The sequence below is a fragment of the Caenorhabditis elegans genome, chromosome X (assembly GCF_000002985.6).
Source record: "Caenorhabditis elegans chromosome X".
NCBI classification, from domain to species: Eukaryota; Metazoa; Nematoda; class Chromadorea; order Rhabditida; family Rhabditidae; genus Caenorhabditis; species Caenorhabditis elegans.
This window is the reverse complement of record NC_003284.9, coordinates 3,588,475-3,605,830: the sequence shown is the minus strand read 5'-3', so window position 1 is coordinate 3,605,830 and position 17,356 is coordinate 3,588,475. Positions and strand designations below refer to the sequence as shown.

The 17,356-nt window shown below is 35.2% G+C and overlaps 4 protein-coding genes and 2 non-coding genes across 7 annotated transcripts; 4 read left to right on the top strand and 2 right to left on the bottom strand.

The window, feature by feature from the left end:
* The first annotated feature begins 89 nt into the window (after nucleotides 1-89).
* C18B2.4 (GRAM domain-containing protein) lies at nucleotides 90-1,540 on the top strand. Its single transcript, NM_076219.8, has 6 exons — nucleotides 90-158; nucleotides 228-330; nucleotides 451-564; nucleotides 615-732; nucleotides 781-942; nucleotides 990-1,540. The coding sequence occupies exons 1-6, from the start codon at nucleotides 97-99 to the stop codon at nucleotides 1,319-1,321; spliced, it is 891 nt and encodes a 296-aa protein (NP_508620.1). The 5' UTR covers nucleotides 90-96; the 3' UTR covers nucleotides 1,322-1,540.
* Nucleotides 1,473-4,000, bottom strand: C18B2.3 (uncharacterized protein). The gene is made up of 7 exons (NM_076218.6): nucleotides 3,906-4,000; nucleotides 3,397-3,503; nucleotides 2,812-2,914; nucleotides 2,700-2,769; nucleotides 2,405-2,623; nucleotides 1,751-1,854; nucleotides 1,473-1,705 (listed from the first exon to the last, which is right to left on the bottom strand). Exons 1-7 carry the CDS (start codon nucleotides 3,989-3,991, stop codon nucleotides 1,684-1,686), a joined length of 711 nt encoding a protein of 236 aa, NP_508619.1. The 5' UTR covers nucleotides 3,992-4,000; the 3' UTR covers nucleotides 1,473-1,683.
* Nucleotides 4,001-5,373: 1,373 nt separating this feature from the next.
* Nucleotides 5,374-8,555, top strand: cgr-1 (CRAL-TRIO domain-containing protein). Its single transcript, NM_076217.7, has 9 exons — nucleotides 5,374-5,476; nucleotides 5,531-5,595; nucleotides 5,642-5,835; nucleotides 6,754-6,972; nucleotides 7,028-7,138; nucleotides 7,186-7,331; nucleotides 7,863-7,932; nucleotides 7,980-8,075; nucleotides 8,261-8,555. The coding sequence occupies exons 1-9, from the start codon at nucleotides 5,376-5,378 to the stop codon at nucleotides 8,408-8,410; spliced, it is 1,152 nt and encodes a 383-aa protein (NP_508618.2). The 5' UTR covers nucleotides 5,374-5,375; the 3' UTR covers nucleotides 8,411-8,555.
* A 555-nt stretch (nucleotides 8,556-9,110) lies between these two features.
* Nucleotides 9,111-9,251, top strand: T27A10.9. Its single transcript, NR_070714.1, has one exon. It is a non-coding gene; the product is annotated as an Unclassified non-coding RNA T27A10.9 (non-coding RNA).
* T27A10.11 lies at nucleotides 9,123-9,261 on the bottom strand. Its single transcript, NR_070713.1, has one exon. It is a non-coding gene; the product is annotated as an Unclassified non-coding RNA T27A10.11 (non-coding RNA).
* Nucleotides 9,262-9,477: 216 nt separating this feature from the next.
* Nucleotides 9,478-16,974, top strand: T27A10.6 (uncharacterized protein; the record flags this gene model as incomplete). 2 transcript variants are annotated; one of them, NM_076216.9, is made up of 17 exons in its annotated part: nucleotides 9,478-9,581; nucleotides 9,630-9,883; nucleotides 9,945-10,132; nucleotides 10,619-10,745; nucleotides 10,802-11,018; nucleotides 11,751-12,006; nucleotides 12,056-12,183; nucleotides 12,232-12,333; nucleotides 12,657-12,758; nucleotides 12,855-13,099; nucleotides 13,348-13,534; nucleotides 13,578-13,670; nucleotides 14,442-14,577; nucleotides 14,643-14,708; nucleotides 14,754-14,884; nucleotides 16,061-16,166; nucleotides 16,617-16,974. In NM_076216.9, the coding sequence occupies 17 exons, from the start codon at nucleotides 9,480-9,482 to the stop codon at nucleotides 16,787-16,789; spliced, it is 2,613 nt and encodes an 870-aa protein (NP_508617.2). In that variant the 3' UTR covers nucleotides 16,790-16,974. The 2 variants fall into 2 exon arrangements, with proteins under 2 accessions (NP_508617.2, NP_001382747.1); NM_001395786.1 differs by lacking the exons at nucleotides 12,657-12,758; nucleotides 12,855-13,099; nucleotides 13,348-13,534; ... (4 more) ...; nucleotides 16,061-16,166; nucleotides 16,617-16,974 and having other exon boundaries at nucleotides 9,480-9,581; nucleotides 12,232-12,570.
* Nucleotides 16,975-17,356: the final 382 nt, after the last annotated feature.

Below are 17,356 nucleotides of genomic sequence, written 5' to 3'. Positions count from 1 at the left end.
ATTTCGTGTATTTCGCAATTCCCGATCTGCTCATTAATTCCATTTTCCTCCTTAAAAAGCAGTATTTTTGATTTTTTTTTGTTCTTCAGCAGCACCATGTCGCTCAACACGTCGCACACACCCGATGGCCAAGGCATTTTGATTTATAATGGAGAAATGTAAGTTTTTTAAATTCTTTCTCAAAACTGATTCTTTTCAAATTATGAAATAAGTTTTTATAATTTCAGGATTCTTCTCTACACAACAAATGTAAAGCTGAAGTTCGAGAAGTACAATGTTCCTGCGTTCAAGTCCACCAAGTCGGGAGCCCTCTATCTCACTTCACACAGAGTGAGTTTTAAAGTTTTTGAGTTGCAAATTTTCATTTCTGGATAGGTTTTTTTTTTCATTTTAGCTGAAAACCAAAACGTTTGATCCTAAATTTCAAATATTTCAACTTTATTTTTTCAGATAATTTTCATGAACGAGAGCAAGAAAGATGAGTTCAAATCCTTCGCGATGCCATTCAATTCAGTGCGAGATGTGAAACTTGAACAGCCACTTCTCACCCCAAACTATCTCAAGGTTTTTTTTTCAATCTTAAATGACTTGCAGTCACATTTTTAATTTTTCAGGGATGGGTTCAACCAATGCCTGGAGGCAACTTTGATGGATGTCCGGAATGGCGTTTGTCTTTCCCGAAAGGAGGATGCATCGAGTTTGGAGAGGCACTTCTTCGCGCTGCTGACATGGGTACGATTGTCTTGAATAGTTCCCATCAATGTTTTGGTTCTGTTTCAGCATCTAGAGCTCGTCCATTTGCTGCTCCACCAGCATATGGTGGAAATATGCAACAGCAATCAGGCACTACGTACTATGCTGCTCCACCGACATACTACTTGGTGCAAGGGACATACCAAGGATTCCAAGCTCCGACGAACGTTTTTCCTGAGCGCCCACCTGGTAAGATTTATGACGTAGTAATTTCTTCGAAACAAATTGTTTTCCAGCACAAAACGTCTACGTTTACGACATGCCTCCACCATACCCAGGAATCGGACAAACCACGCCGTATCCTGCCGGACAATTCCAGCCAGTCGGAACCGTCCAGTACCAGAATGTTGGGGCGTACCCTGGACAACCTCAACAGCCAGGACAATACCATCCTTATCCAACTAATCAACCACCGCAGGGAGGATTCAACGTCGGACAAGGAGCTGCTCCTCATCCTTCTACTCTTCCAGATTATAACAATATTCAACAACAATCTAGCGCTCAGCCACCAGCCTACAATGCTTACCAAGAAGCTCCACCACTTCCATCCAAAAATGGACCGTTGTAAAGTTTTAATTTATCCGCTTAAAGCTTATGAGCTTGTATTTTTCAAAAGTTCGTGGCTTTTCGACTCTTCAATCCAATGATTCCCGTCCTCGCTTTGTCCGTCTCCCCGCATGTTTATATACAACGGTGATGTTTAATTTACTGAATGAATGTAATTATTTTGATTTTATTGGAATATCAATTAAAGTATAAAACAAGAAAAAAAAGAATAACTGAACCGAGCTGCTCATCGCACTTTGTTAAACACCAAACAAAATGCGAAAACGGCGTCAAGAAGTCGTGTAGAAAGAACATATCGTGAATGTTGAATCGCGATGGAAAAATGTTGAAGTCGATGAAATGGATCAGAAGGTTTTAGAAAATTTAATAAACGCGTCCTCCAAGTCTGAATTAAGAATAATTAATTTACCAAAAACTAAAACCTCAGTACCTGTCAAATCGGCTAGAGTAAGAGTAGTTTCCACGGCTGAGAGATGACGAGAGGTTGAGCTCCTTCTCGCGACGGGAAGCCCAAGTAGCTGGTGAAAGCCAGTACTAAAATAGATTGCACTTCATTTTATTAAAAAATAATACTTGTGCAGAGTGAGTATCCAGTTGTGAGGCTTTTAATAAACCCGAATTTTGGTTTTTTTTTAAATTGAGTTTTAAAAGATTATATCTAGGCTCAAGTGTGAGTAAGAAATAAATGAGTATATACAAAACTCTAGAAAACTGGATAATACATATTTTTAGTTCAGCCAGTAATCAATTTTTGAATAATACAAAAGACAAATATGTATCGCCAAAACTAATCAAATTAATGAAAAAGAAATATTAATTTGTAATTCACTTAAAGCATGTTTTTCAATACTCCTATTGAATGAATATTGCCATCAAGCTTTATTTTTAATTTTCTAGAAACTGCAAAATACATTTTCAACTGACTGAGGATAAAAAACCGAATTATATTTTTCTTCAAAATTCAATGACTCTATGGATTTCTTAATTTATGCGGTGCCTACAAGAAACTGCTAAGATATTTAATAAACTCGAAAATGCAAGACTAATGGAGAAAATACAACAGTAGTCTAAAAAATTGCGTTACCTTCGACAACGTTCCAACTGTCATACATCTCTTCTTGTACATATCCAAGGCGTCATCAACTGGCATATATCGGACGTAGCTTCTTGCTGATGCTAGTGGTCTCTCAACACGTTTTTGGTAGTCGGGACGGGTGAAAAGAGAGGTGTTATAGGCATTGAGCTTTCCCTCCAGCCAACGCTTAGTTCCAATATCACGAATTCCAGAGTGGTGGCCGTAGACCTGAAGATGAGTTTTTGAAATAATAGTGAGATTTGATACTGATTCTGTAAAAATTGGAACTACTTATAAAACTTACCGATTCCGATTGAGTCAAAATGCCGAGTCCGGTGTCAGTGTTTCCATAGCTGTATCGAACATATGGGTATCTGAAAATATAGCTTCATATTCATTATGTGCTGTAAACGTACTTGTCGGTGTAATGTGGGGTACTACGCTGAACTCCAACGCTGTGGAATGGTGGAGTTGTGGTGAGCGCCGATGCAGCGAGAGATCTTCCAAAGATAGATCCACCTGAAATTCAACAAGTTGTTTTTTTTTATTAGAACGTAGTTCTTGATATCGCTTTCTAAGAAAGTGTGTCTCTCTCTCTCTCTTGAAACTCGCGTGGGTGTAAATCGAGCAATGAGCAGCTGGCTCAGATAGAGTGAGAAAAGAGATGATAAAAATGAATTGCAATTCATTTTTTTTTCTCTTTATGAAAGTTTTCATACATATTGTGTCGCATTTTTGGCATTGATAATCACCAGATTGTGTGAAAACAAGACATCAAGAAAAAACTTTACTCGCGATGGCAACAACAACCCGACAAAAAGTGCATAGATTATCCAGAACCCTGGATGTGACAAAAAGTTGAATGAAGGACATGTACGTTATTGGGATAGGAGGAGATGAGTGTCAAACGGCTAGAACACAAAAGAAGAAGCCAATGACTCCGATGAAAATAACAAGCACGATGAAGCACGCGCTTTCAATCACATAAGAAGGTTGCCTACCGCATTTGTTGATTGAACGGGCCATATAGCCACCACCGTATCCATATTCGGGACGAGAGAACCGGTTGCTGGAGGTCGATCGGGTGACTCCGGAGAAAGAGTTGGATCTGGAACTTTTGATGGTGAAGGTTTTTACTATAAGATGACCAAATTGGTATTAGTGTTTTGAATCAACTTGTTTTCTAGTTGCATCTATGATTTTTTTATTAACAATTTCTTTTCCATCGTATTACTTTCAAAAATATAAAAGCTTGGTCTTGGCTAATCTTAGGTTTTTTTCTGTTTTTTTTTTCGATTCTGATCTATAGAAAATGTTCTCCCTCTTAATTGACGTTTTCACTATTACTAGAGTACAAAAATATTCATATGATTTTTAAGTGAACATTTTAATATCGAAGTTTAAAAACAAGACCTCTATCAACACTACACTATACTAGAAAGCAGCAACTTTTGACTTTTAGATAGCTTATCGGTAACCAATTTTAATTTGTGATCGTTGGTTCATTTACCTTCTCATTGCAGCTGAACGAACATCGCTTCTAGACCGTGTAAGTGGCGAGATATGGTGGAATGATGGAGATGTGAGCAATTCCATTTCGATCGTCTGCAAAAATGAAATAGCGGATGAGTTGTGTGGCAAGTAGCTAGGAAAAGAAAGATTGTGAAAAGAAACTGGCCAAACGTTTGGCATTTTTACACTCTCATCGAGTTGAAGGAAAACGACGGCAGCTAAAAAAATTGATCGTGTAGGATGGAGGAGAAGAAGAGGCGCTCGAAACATAAAGATCTAGCTGCTCGATGAGTGGGAGAGTTGTGGAAGGAAAAGAGTAAGAAAATGATGATACAATGGGAACCATACATCTCTACCTGGACGAAGATTTTTGATATGCAAATGTGAACGAACAAAGGAAGGGGAAAAAGGTGCCACATTGCATGAACAAAATACAAACAAAATTATTTTTCAAATTTGAATCCTTACAGGGAAAGTATTTCAGCTCAGTAGCTCAGATTTAAACTTTCGAAAACCGAAAAGAAAAAGTTATATGCTTCCTTTCATGTACTTATACTATTTTTTACGTGTTTAAGCTTTTTTTTAAATTTTCAATCGGAATAACTTGAACATTTTTTACTTATGTAATACAGCCATTCTTGCGATAAAATGATACTGCCAGTATTTATGAGAAAATAATTATTGTTGACTAAAAATGTTCGTTCACAATATGTTAAATTTTTTTTTCCAAAAAAAATCTGAAACTTCAAAAATTCACCTTTGGAGCAATTTCACAGGCCTAGGAAGTAGCGAAAAATACACTGAAATATTTTCAAATCGACTTTTAATTTTGTTCAGAGTGCTCCTCAGCTGCTAGTTTTTTTTGTAGAGATATATTTAAAAGCTTCTTTTTAGAATAAAATAGGGTTCATTTGGTAGTCTAAACTTTTTTCCAAATGCTGAAAAATATGAAATACAAATTCAAATATTTAATTTTATTCTGTTTCCTAGATACATTTCCGTTTATTTCTTTCTGTCTCCCGTTTTTGTTACATGAAAAAAAAACTCACCAAAAAGGGCCTCCCAACCCGGAAGATTTTTTTCGGTTGAAATTACTTATCATTTTTGAATGATTTTTTTTCAAATTTTCATTTCAGTTTTATTGATATCATCTTTTGTGCACTGTGCATCACTACATCAAACAATGTTTGGTAGTACCTCAACAGGTTTGTTTAGTTTACTACTTTTCAACAAAAAACTTCAAACTCTTGTCAATTGATCTAATAATTAAACTCCAAATTATCAAAATTGTGACACCGTCTAGTGTCTCTGGTTTTTGTTTGGAAAATTTCAATCCATGATTACTGATAAAACATTTTTGGCCTGACCATACAATTTCACAGTTATCAGTTTTTTCTCAGCGTGCTCTATTCATAGTTGAATATGCATGTTTGTCTTTTGGTTTTTTCATTAATTCTCGTTTTCAGACATGGTCGTCGAGAATCATTATCCGCATCTGAATGAGCTTACCGCCCATCAAAAAGATAAAATTGCTGAGTTAAGATCAAAAACTAAAGATATCCTGGCAACGTAGGTTTTTTTTTTAATTTTAAAGTTCTATATTTCAATTTGTTTTTTTTTTAGATATCCCGAGTATGACACCGATTTCTCGCTTCTTCGCTGGCTTATGGGTTGGGACTACAAAATTGGTGAGGCCTACAAAACCTACAAAATACAAAATTAAATTTTCCTCAGACGTCATTGTTCCAAAAATGCGATATGCTGTGGAAACACTGGTAAATCTTGGAATGAACAACAAGCAGACAACAAGCGTCGATCAAATAAATAGGGACATCAAAAACATGTCAGCTGTTGCCGAGTACTTTCCCGGGGGTATAATGGGAAAGAGCAAACGAGGTGATGTGGTCTACATGCAGGCTATGGCAAAGGTTTGTTTGTTGGAATAAGATCGCAATAAAAAATTTCTCAGACATGTTATCCAGATATTTGAAACAAAAAAGATATTGTGAAATCTAATAGAGGAATTTACAAATCAGAATTTTGTGCATTAATAAACTCAGAAAAACTTACGAAACTTGAAAGGACTGAATTTCAAGACGAAATTGTTTGAATTAATCCTCAAAATTTTAAGACACTTCGAAGTTTTGAAAAAAAATTTCAAATTTTACCTAATGTTTTATATGTATTTGTAACTTTGCTCATGACAAAATTTAATAATCAATTTAATTTTTATGCTTTTGAAATTTTATTTATTTTTAATTGAATTTGAATCAGAAAATGTTGTGTTTGGAGCTACTTTGAGGCAATTCGGGTATAAAATTTTTTTAAATAATTGCTATGGAGCTAAAATGTCCGAAAGTGACAACAAAACTTATGAAAACTTTTTAAAAAACCAAAATGGCGTGAAAACTGAAACTGCGCAACTTTTCGAGATATTGCCGCATATTCAAACCCATACAGTATCGGAATATGAAATAATCATCATCGTAATCAACGTAATCAATTCATAAAAATACGTGATTTTTTTAATCGAGGTTTTCAAAAAATTGGGAAAAAAGTTTTCACAGCTTTTTGACTCGAAAAAACTTTTAAAAAAACTTTTTAAAAATTTTATCACTGTATTTGGTCATTTCGAAACAATTTATGGAAAAAAGGAGTCAATTATCCACTGATCACCAATAAAAGCCTAAAAATCTCCTTTATTTAAACAAAAGTTACTATTGAAAATAGCACAAACAAATTTCGGTATAAAAATTTTAAAGAGCACTTCAGAATTGAAAAAAAAAACTTTTTTTAAAATTGAATACTTTATTGAGTTTGACAAACATTATAAAAAAAAACTTTAGGCGCATCCAAAAACCCTCGTGAAAGCCGGGCCCACTTCGCAACTCTTCCAACTCTGTATTTCTGAAACCGAAATGTCATTCAAAATAATTCGCCAAACCGAACAAGAAACCGAACGTAAAATGGGTGTGATCATTATCATGGATCTTGATGGTTTTAGCATGGATCTTTTGTACACTCCTACTCTTAAAGTGTACATGAGCTTGCTTACCATGTTGCAGGTATTGTTTATTTTTGTACTTTTCTTTATCATCCCTTGCATCATTGCACTTTTAGAACATTTTCCCCGACTTTGCTCGCAGAATTTATATAATCAACTGTCCCGCAATGATGTCAGCGGTTTACGCGATGGTATCGCCTGTTTTGTCGTCTCAAACAAGGGAAAAGGTATTTGCCATTCTTAGCCAGTTCGAGTTTTTATGTTGTCTCGACAGGTCCGATTTTTGGATAAAGATTGGAAAAATCATCTGATCGAGGAGATTGGCGAGGAGAACATCTTCATGCATTGGGGAGGCGTCAAAAAACACGAACATCCATGTGGCGATATTCGGATGGGAGGAAAAGTGCCAGAGAGTTTGTGGTATGTGGAAAAAAAGTATAGAAATTTGTGGATATTTGTACTGTGGTACTTATTACTAAAATTAGAACACAAAGTTTTACCAAATCAATCAATTTTTGGATTTTAATTTCGATCGGAATAGTTAAGTTAACTTTAAATTAATTTTGAAGAAAGTGTAGTGAATGTGAACAGTTATTTTAACAGTGAGGAGCCCGATCTTGAACATTCTAAACATTTCAAACCTGCAAGAAAAGTGGTGCGATTACGTATAAACAGATCGTATAATTACGTGTATATAGATAAAAAAAAACTTGAGTTCCCACTTAAAGTCATTTGCGAAAATATTGAAACTAAATCATTTTCAGTCTATTCCGCATGATTTTTGGATAGTTTTTGTTGCAATTTTCCAAACTTTTCCGTGTTACCTTTGTTATAAACGTTCGTTAAGAAATCTAAAATTTGAATATTAGTAATAACCGTCTACTTAAAAAAACACAGGTCTATCTCAAACCGCGTTTAGTCTTACCACTGTATAAGCACTTCATGTTTTAGGTATGCTGACTCTCACAAACTTGAAGGAGACCGAACCAAAATTGCTGTTCCAGCGAGGTCGAAAACTGAGGTTAACCAAATTCTTCAAGACACGCACAACTGTTTTTTTATTTTCAGATAAAAATGTACGGAGAAAGCGGAAAGTATTTCCATTGGCTATGGCGTGTTAGCAGTGGAGACATCGACTTTAGCATTGAGAAGGACGGCCGAGTAGTCAGTTTTAATTTCCATTTGCTTATCATATTTACATTAAGATTCGACAAGTTTCACTGTCCACTCTGCATGTGGACAAGAGCATGACCAATATATATTTTTGAAAGTCATAGTCACAATTTCTTATCAATGTAGAATTAGCCTGTTTGCTAACATTTTTTTTTGCACAATGATTTAATTTTCAGGTCTGGCCAGTTTTCCGCTGCCTCACAGAGTTTCATCCGGAAATTGGATCCTTCAAAATTGAGGAAACTGGGGAATATGTGTTCATTTTCAACAATTCGCATGGAACATTCTTCGGCAAAGATGTGAAGTATAAGATTGTCTTGGAATAATTTATAGATTTCATAACTGTTATGGTCCTATCATTTTTGTTTTGTAATTGGGAATTTTTATATATCACTGACATTTTAAGGTTGTGAATCAAATGAGTAAAATGAATAAAAACTCGGTTTTCTGTGAATAAAGGTTTTAATATAGAAATCGAAAGTTCAAATTGATTAATGATTAACGCAAGAAAGGTGATGAACTCTTTCTTCCCGACAAAAGTATAATTGACCCCCGATGCGCGGCAACCGCAGCATCTTCCTTTTTAACCGGGTCAATCAGACAAGTTTCGCTTTCATGAAACTTTCGCATCCTTCCAATTCACCTGTGACCACATTTTTTCCCTATCTATCACTTCCCGAGAGGAGGAAAACTGTGACCCAGAAAATAGTATCATTTGGTATTAAGGATTAATCAGTTTCAAGTGGTTTCGATACTCAGCTTTTAGATTTTCAATTTTTCTTTTTGTTTCTGTTTTGTTTGTTACAAGGAATAGATTCACTAGCAATTCAAAAATTAACGTAGTAATGAAATCTATTTCTACCAAATTTCACATCATCCTACGTTTAAGATACATATCAAATTTGTTATATCACTCATTCACTATAAATTTGATTGAAGTGCCATATTCATCTATTTCTCTCAAATATCCAAGAATGCTTTGATTCTATTCAGTTGCTTCTCCATCATCCCTTGCGTCGCCGATTATCATGTGTTTACGCGGAACGCGCATAAACTGACCGCGTTTGGCCTGTTATCATCCGTCCGCGGCGTCGTCGTCTCGAATCTGGACACTCCCCGACATCATCAGCATCATCATCATCATCATCATCATCCACATTTCACTAGAAAGCCCACAGGGCAAGTAGCGCTCGCACAACTTTTTCTCGGCCACCAAGCACCCTCACTCCGCCTTTCTCTTTCGTTATCTGTCCATCTATCTTGTTCCCTCTATCTCCTGGTTTTCCATCCGTATCTCCTATCCTGTACAGCACTTTTTTCCTCACATTTACGATCCTTTAAAAATCGGCGCGGCATCCAATTTGCCAATCGACAATCGTGCCAATTTTTGCAGCGATGAAGCTATTCTTGCTTCTAACCTTGGTGTCTACGGTAGCCTGTAAAAATGTTTTTGTATCATCGCCATTTGATAACTTTAGAATAGAATGCCCAAAACGAGTAAGTCACGCTTTTTTGATAATATCACATATCTATCAAAATTTCCAGGCTGCAGCAACAGAATTGGCTGTTCGAATGGTAGAATCTGTAGGTCAAAAGCGTCAGGATGTGGTATTCGATTTGTCTTGCGAAACAGTTGAAGACTTGTATCCTTGGGTCAACATCCCAGTCGGCATTGCTGAAATTGAGCGCGAAGACTGTCACTATTCACAAATGATTGACCCGATTCTCGATGACAACACGACATTCACATGTGGCCCAAGAGAGTATCTTGCCGGAATCACCAGACTTTCTGACACAAGGTTTGAAATAATTTATAGCTCTTAATACACAACAACTGTTTCCAATGTTTTTTTTTTTCAGAATTCAAACAATGTGCTGCCGTTTGCGATCTCGTGATGAGTTCAACTGTAAAGATTTGATTTTCAACAAGCCAATCGGGTTGACAAGAAGCACGTTGATCGAGAATGACAATCAACTGATAAATGCGATTAGAATTGAGGAACGCAACTATGTTGTTAGGTTTTGCGATTTGGCTCCACGTGCCACAGGTTAGTTGTCGTCATATCTACATAAGTAGCAAGGAACGAACATTCTAGATTTTAACAATTTTTTTCCATTAATTTCTGATTAAAAATTAATGTGTCTTTGGGAAGCGGAACGTCCAAATATCATAGAAAATATTTTCTAAAATTTTCGAAGTGAGGTTTAAAACTGCAATAATAATTTAAATTACTACAACTTTAAGAATGAAGTACATAATTATACAAGTACCACTAAAACATTAGAGCATGTTTACTGACCCTATTATCAAGTTTCATACGGTCCCTCCGAAAAGTGTAACTTTTTGTGTCTGCTAAGAGTTCGTTAAAATGACATGTGTTCGACATCTGTGAAAAGAAATTTCTGTTGCTCTTTTTTCACCACTTTTATTACTTTTCTGACCTATGAAGCTTGACAAAACAAACATGAACAAGAAAACAAGTCTCAAGGGACTTTTTGACAGAAAGGTTGCAAAATGACATAAGAAATTTTAGCTTCAATCCTCTCTGATGAGAAAGTTCGACCCAGCACCCCTGCACCAGAAGCAACTACTGAAGATGTTCCAGTCTCTCAGGAATTGGACACAAGCTTCGAATCACGTCAGGATAAACAAAATCCACTGTAATATTTTTTAATTATAGATAAAAATATCATAAATACACGTTAAATGTTTTTAGGAAAGTTGTTAAAACTCAAAAAGGAGCAGAGGCCCCACCAACAAAATTAAGAGTTCCAATGCATCCACCATCAAGAGTTGAAGCTGCACCAGTTGTAGAGTTTCAGCAACCTGCAGTACCACTAATTGAGATCAAATCCGATGCTGATGATATTAGTGAAGGTGCTCTGGAATCTCTGCCAGTTGCTCCACAAGTGACAACTCGTAGACTTGCAACGGTAAGTTTGAGAAACGGGGAATCAGTAAACGTTAGGAGTAGAAATTCAACTAACAATTTTCACCACACTCATGTAAATAGAGCGGCCGACATATCTTGAGCTCATTTTCGAAAATTGTTCCCAGATTGATAGCAACTTGCACACTCTTTTTGTTTTAATTTTTAAAAAGCAATTTCTTATTACGGGGTTTTAGTTAAAACAAGATCAAAATAAATATTAACAATAGTTTCGCAAAATTAGCGTTGAGAACTTTTTTGAACATTTTTTGAGCAACTTAGTGGCATTTATTATGAAAGGTCTCTTTACCAATTAGACCATTTTGTTCTAACATTTTTCTTGAAAAAATATGGCAACAGATAACAAATCACTTGATGTGTTGCAAAATAATTTGTTTCAATCTAAATTTGAAATGAATGGCCAAAAATGGTCAGAAATTTTTAAATTGCCGATTTTCGATTTTTCAAATTAAAGAGCTTTGTTTCAGTTTTATTTTGATCATTATTTTATTGTTTAAAATTTAAACATATCCAATTTCCTTTTAAGCAAATGTTTTTTGATATTTTGATTCCAATGTCTTACAAAAAAAAATGTTACAACAACATGTCGCAATAGGACATTTAGCAAAATCGGCGCTGACCCCTGATGTGAGTGTATTTTAAAAAAAATTAGCTATAACATTAATTAATTAACTAACAATTTTGTTTCCAAATTAAAATTTAACATCTGTTTCAGGTCTCCCTTGCTCTTGTCACAATCCCTCCAACCACTTCAACCACCGAAGAGCTTCCTGTCGAACAAGAGCTTCCAGTCACTGAGCCAATTCCAGACGAAGAAACTACATTCCCACAGGAAACCCCGGTGTTCAGTCAACAACTCGTCGAGGATATCGTTAAAAAAATTGGCTCGGCTCAGTCAGAACAGAAGGCTGCACAAATTTTCCAGCAATCTCTGAACAAACTTTTGCAGAATGCAAATGAAAAGCCAATTGGTGAGTCATTGCATCTATCTGGAGCTGCTCGGAAAACAAGCTTTTTCAGAGGCAGTTTCGGCGCCAAAAGCTGGTCCGCCAGCTGCAAGACCACCACAAAACTTGGATGATGTGAACTTTGAAAATGAGCAATTCCCACAACCATCTGGAAAGCATAGATTTTCGAAGGAACTTTTGGTAATTTTCAGAATGAAAAATTAAAAAAAAATTGCATTCTGTTTTCAGCCATTGAGAAAGTCAGCCGATGGGGAAGATTTCTCAAATTTGCAGCCAGTTAACACGGAGGGACGTCGTCGTTCTCCAATCAGGACCCATCGGCCACATGTTGTAAGCTTTGATGAACTTTCTGAGTAATGTTTTCTCCGTTTTATTAAGTTTCTTATGTGTGTTTTTTTCTATTTTTTTTCTTATACTTCGTCCCTGATTTTCGGTTGCTTCATTTTTTCACATTGTTTTCCACTTTTGGTTGAATATTTCCCACTGCTTTACTTATTCACAGTCATTTTTACGCCGTGTGATACAAATTTAATAACTTGTGATTGCACTCGGTTTCCATAATAAATTCTCACGTGTGTTCTGTTGTGTACATTTGTGACGTACTTGTTTTTGCACCTTTTCCGCGAATTTTGTAGAAATTTGTCTGCGTTCAGGATATCTGGGATTCCGATGAAGACGAGGACAACGATAAGATCGTCTCCGAAATTAACGGATCCGTTGAAATGCATTTCGAGACAACGTTGCCACCAAAAAAGGTAGAACAAAATGAAAAGAATGAAAAGAATGAAAAAAAAAACTTCATAGATGAATCAAAAACCGATACAGATAATTTAATAATGCTAAAATTTCAGATTGTGAAAAAGATTATCAAGAAAGTTGTTAGAGCTCATAGAACACGACCAACTACTACAACAGAAGAGCCTACAACCACTACAGAAGAATCTACAAAAACTACTCCAAGAATAAGAAGAACTCGCCCAACAACTACCACAACTACAGAAGAGCCAACGACTAGAAAAATTGCAAACTCATTCTTTAACTCAATGGAGCAGTATGAAAGCCCTTCGCAACGAAACCAGGTTGCAGTCACACAAACGTATGTTTACATTTTCTACTGGCGCTAAATAGGTAGAAAATTTAGTAGTATATTACGTATTAATTCATTTTTAACAGCATTATATATCATTTGTTTCAACTTCGTTTTGCACTTTCAAGAGTCAAAGATTTTTATAATGATCTGCTCCCTACCACTCTTGTAAATCATAAATCACATGTTTCAGTCTCGAATCAATTTTCCCCCGTTTTCCAAGGACTTCACCATTGATCATCTTCTTTTGATTTTAGACCACGCCGTTTCCGCGGAAGGACAACCACTCCATCAGCCCGTCGCGACCTTCCGGTGACTCGGAGAGTTGCCGAGACTCGTGTGAACCAGCAGGATAATGCCAGATACATTGACGAAGAGACCCAACTTTCGCCATTTGATGATCCAGTTAATGAGGAGTTGGAAGAGCTCAAAACTACCACTAAAGTGAGAAAATGTTTTGAAAATTGATTGAATTCACAAATTTTAGCAACCTGCTCCATCTCAGAAGCAGAAAGTGGTCGAAGATAGCCCAAGAATCGAGTTTCAGGAAGATGAGGAATTGGAGGATGTTATCAACAAGGTTAATCACAGTTTCATGAGAAGAGTCAAAAGAGACAACGTAAATTATAGTTTGTAGTGTTATAGCTTTTTTCCAAGTTATCGCCAGTTTAGAAATTGTTCGCTAAACTTAATTCTAGCAGTCGACCGAAAAAATATCTTCAAAGTTTTTTTTTAGTTTCGTATTCTCATAGTGTATTCGTGATTTAGCACGAAGCAGTTTAACTGCAAGATTAATCGATATTTCTAAAAAATCCACTGTCCCTGAAAGTTAGTACTATACCAAAACAGTAACTGAAAAATTTGAAAATTCAGAAAAAAAGTTATACTTTTTATAAAAGTTATTAAGTATGTATTTTTACGAGAAAATGTTCTAAATTCACAACTAGACTTCCAAATAATATTTTTTTCAATTCATAATTACTCACTAAGTGGCACAACTTCAGCTGGAATATTTTACTTTCAAATTTCGATCTGAAATTGTTTAAGTATATTTTTAATATACTAATTTCAAGTTTTTCAAGACCTGCAAGTATGCAACTCGTTTTTGGTAACTTTTAAGGTTCTTGTGTACTTTTTAGTAGGTTCACATTCAGGAAGTTTTTTTTTAAAATAAAATCTGAAAGTTGTATTACCCAAGGATCTGAAAATTTAAAAAATTTTCAAAAAACAAATTCCATGAGTCTACTGAATTATTAGCCCACTCTCAATCATTTTAAAAATTGTAAAAAGTTTTCTATGTCTCCAACTTTTTGAAATGCAAAGATTCCCCATGCAACTGATTTGTTTTTAGTTGAGTGCTCGCCGTGGAGACATTCGCCGTGCTCCCGTTCGAAACAGTTTTGCGGAAGCTCAATTTGCCGACAAAGTATCTCTCCCAAGAAAGGATGCAGTGAAAACCCATATCCCACGAAATGGTCTTCCAATTGGTATACAATTTCCTATTTTATAATGTTTCATCCACTTTGGTTTCAAAAATATATGTCATTTTCAGCACTCGACATGATGGAACCAATCTCAATGACGAATCTGGACGGATTTAGTTCATCTGCCAGTGAAAGTTCGTTCCAATTCTAATTCCAGTCTCAAACATCTCCATTTTCAGATTCTCGAGAAGAAGATAATGCGAATCAGAACCAGCATTTGAGCAAAATGTCCAATCCTGAACTTGATGAAGAAGAGAGCAAAGAAGAAATCGAAGAGGTGTCGGATTCCGAGATTGAGATTGACAATAAGGTGAGATGTGCATTAGGATTATCCTCTTAGAAACTGAAAGATAGCCTAATCTCGTTTTTCATTCTGAAACCCCCGCATCTACATTTTCCTCATTTTTTCCTCATCTCATTTTCTTTTTCTAATACAAGATTGAGAAACATTCGCCTGTTGGTGGTCATTGCTAATCCCGGTTGCCCCACGCGAATCCGTGCACGTGCAAGAAAAAGATTCCAATTGTTATGTAAAGATAATTGGGATAAAAATAAAATATGTAAACAAGCACACGAGCAAAAATTTTAATAAGGGTGTGCGTGACGTAGCACGTTTGTGTGACTATCCCACCACAAGTTTAGAGGAAACATAATAATAAAAAAACACACACACATCGAATCACGGAACTTATGAAGCATGAATAGATAAAGAAAAGTGGTAAATCGGAGTGACGTCATACCGGAACTTGCGGATTCATTATTTCCGTCTGGCAGTGTAAATCGAATTTAAGCATTAAAATTAGCAAGAATTGTGCAAATATCTATAAGCTTCCAAAAAAGTGAATTTTTGAACAAAAGCATATAGGAAGTATGAAAAAATTCCAAATTCTGCTAAAGAGTTGCGAAAAATGTGGAAAAAATATACTGTTTAACATCCCAAAAAAATGGCAAGAGACTTTTTTTGAAAAATATAAAATTTGAAAGTCGACTAAACACTTCTTTACGAAATTTTTTTTCTTGTGCTGAAAATTTTTTTAAAGTGTTTTAGAATTTTCTTTTTAAAAAAATCCAAAAATTATCGGAAATGGATTAAACCTTGATCTTTATTGAGTTAAATCATTATTTCGTTTTTCTTTCAAATTTCGAAGTCATTCAGTATAAATGCACTTATTATCATACATAATAACCGAACAATCCCAGATTTTTCAAAATTTTCATTTGTTTTGGTAGATTTCGAAATATTCCATAAATGTGGTCTTTTTGAGTAATATCGAGCATTGCTACAGCTTTGAACTATTAGAATGAGCAAGTACAAAAACGATTTTTGCTCGACCACTTTTTGATTCCAAAAAAAAAATTTCAAAAGATATTGAAACCTTGTTACAAGTACATTTTAGCGCCACGAAAACAGGTACATACTCCGTCTTTAGATTTTAAAGTTCTGGCATATCTATTCAATATTATTCTCATACTTGACAACTTCCAGATCCCCGTAACATTCCCAACTCGTGCCACCCGTCCAACCACCACTGCCTACGATCCGAACAACTTCTATCACACACCTAGACCACGCCCGGCTAAAAAAGAGTCAAGTGAGTTGAATTTTACTTACCCAAAAAAATAATAGTTCATCCGGATAACAACCACCTGATTTTATTTTTGATCCTTTCAGTTGCTTAAACATAGTTATTTTTCCACATCTAATCCTCTTTGCATTTCTTTTCGTATAGTCAAGCTTAAAATAGGAAATGAAAAAAAAACGGATTTGCTGTCGTCTGTCTACTTCCAATAATAACACAGATTTCTATTGTTATACTTCCTTTGATCGAAACAATTGTTATACTTTGATTATCAATATACATATATTCATAGGATATCCAGATTATATTGTAGTGACTAATATTAATAATACAAATCCGGTAGAAAATAAGATTATCTAGAAAGTCTGTTATAATTTAGATACTTATGACCAGCTGTGTGAAAATCTGGGAAAATCGTCTTACAAAAAATTTATTCTGTCTGAAAACATGTGTCATTTACAGTCCTTCGGTTCTGTTCAAAAGAATCCGCCATCAGAGATCAATCTAATATGGTGATTGCATGTGGACTCGATCAAGACATTTGGACACCAAGTCGCTGTCCAGAAAATGCGGATTGTTTCCCATCACACGACAGTCTTTACAGAATTTGCTGTCCTGTTCACCGAGTTGGATAAGAAACATTTCACGCAAATTAATAATAATAATAAATTTAATAAGCTTAACTTCCTTCATCTCTCAAGTCCCCCTGTAATAATACTAACCTTGAAAATGGGTTTTCGAACACTCAAAATACGATTTTTTTTTGTGTTCTAGGTCAATAAAATTGACAAACAATATTAATAAACATTTCGTCTTCTGATTATTTTGTTTTTCTGAAATTCTACGAATCTTGACTAATTAGAAATGGAACTTATCTATTTTTAGACCTTGTAAAATTTCAAAATTTCGTATTGAAAAAATCTAATTATTGAGCATTCAGCCTCGATGTATCTTATTTCAGGTGTCGGTTGTATTTTCATAATAATTTTTTCAAGAGAAAAAAAAGAACTGCGTCAAAATTTTCTTAAAGCGGATCTGTCTGGCACATTTTTACAAAGTATTAAAAAAATAATGATATTGTTCTTACATATTCTTACGTCACTGCATACGTTCTATTAAAAGCACATTCAAACGTTTAAATCTAAATTTGAACTTGGAAAAGAATAGAGAAAGTTGAAAAAGCAAGTATGTAGGCGAAAGGA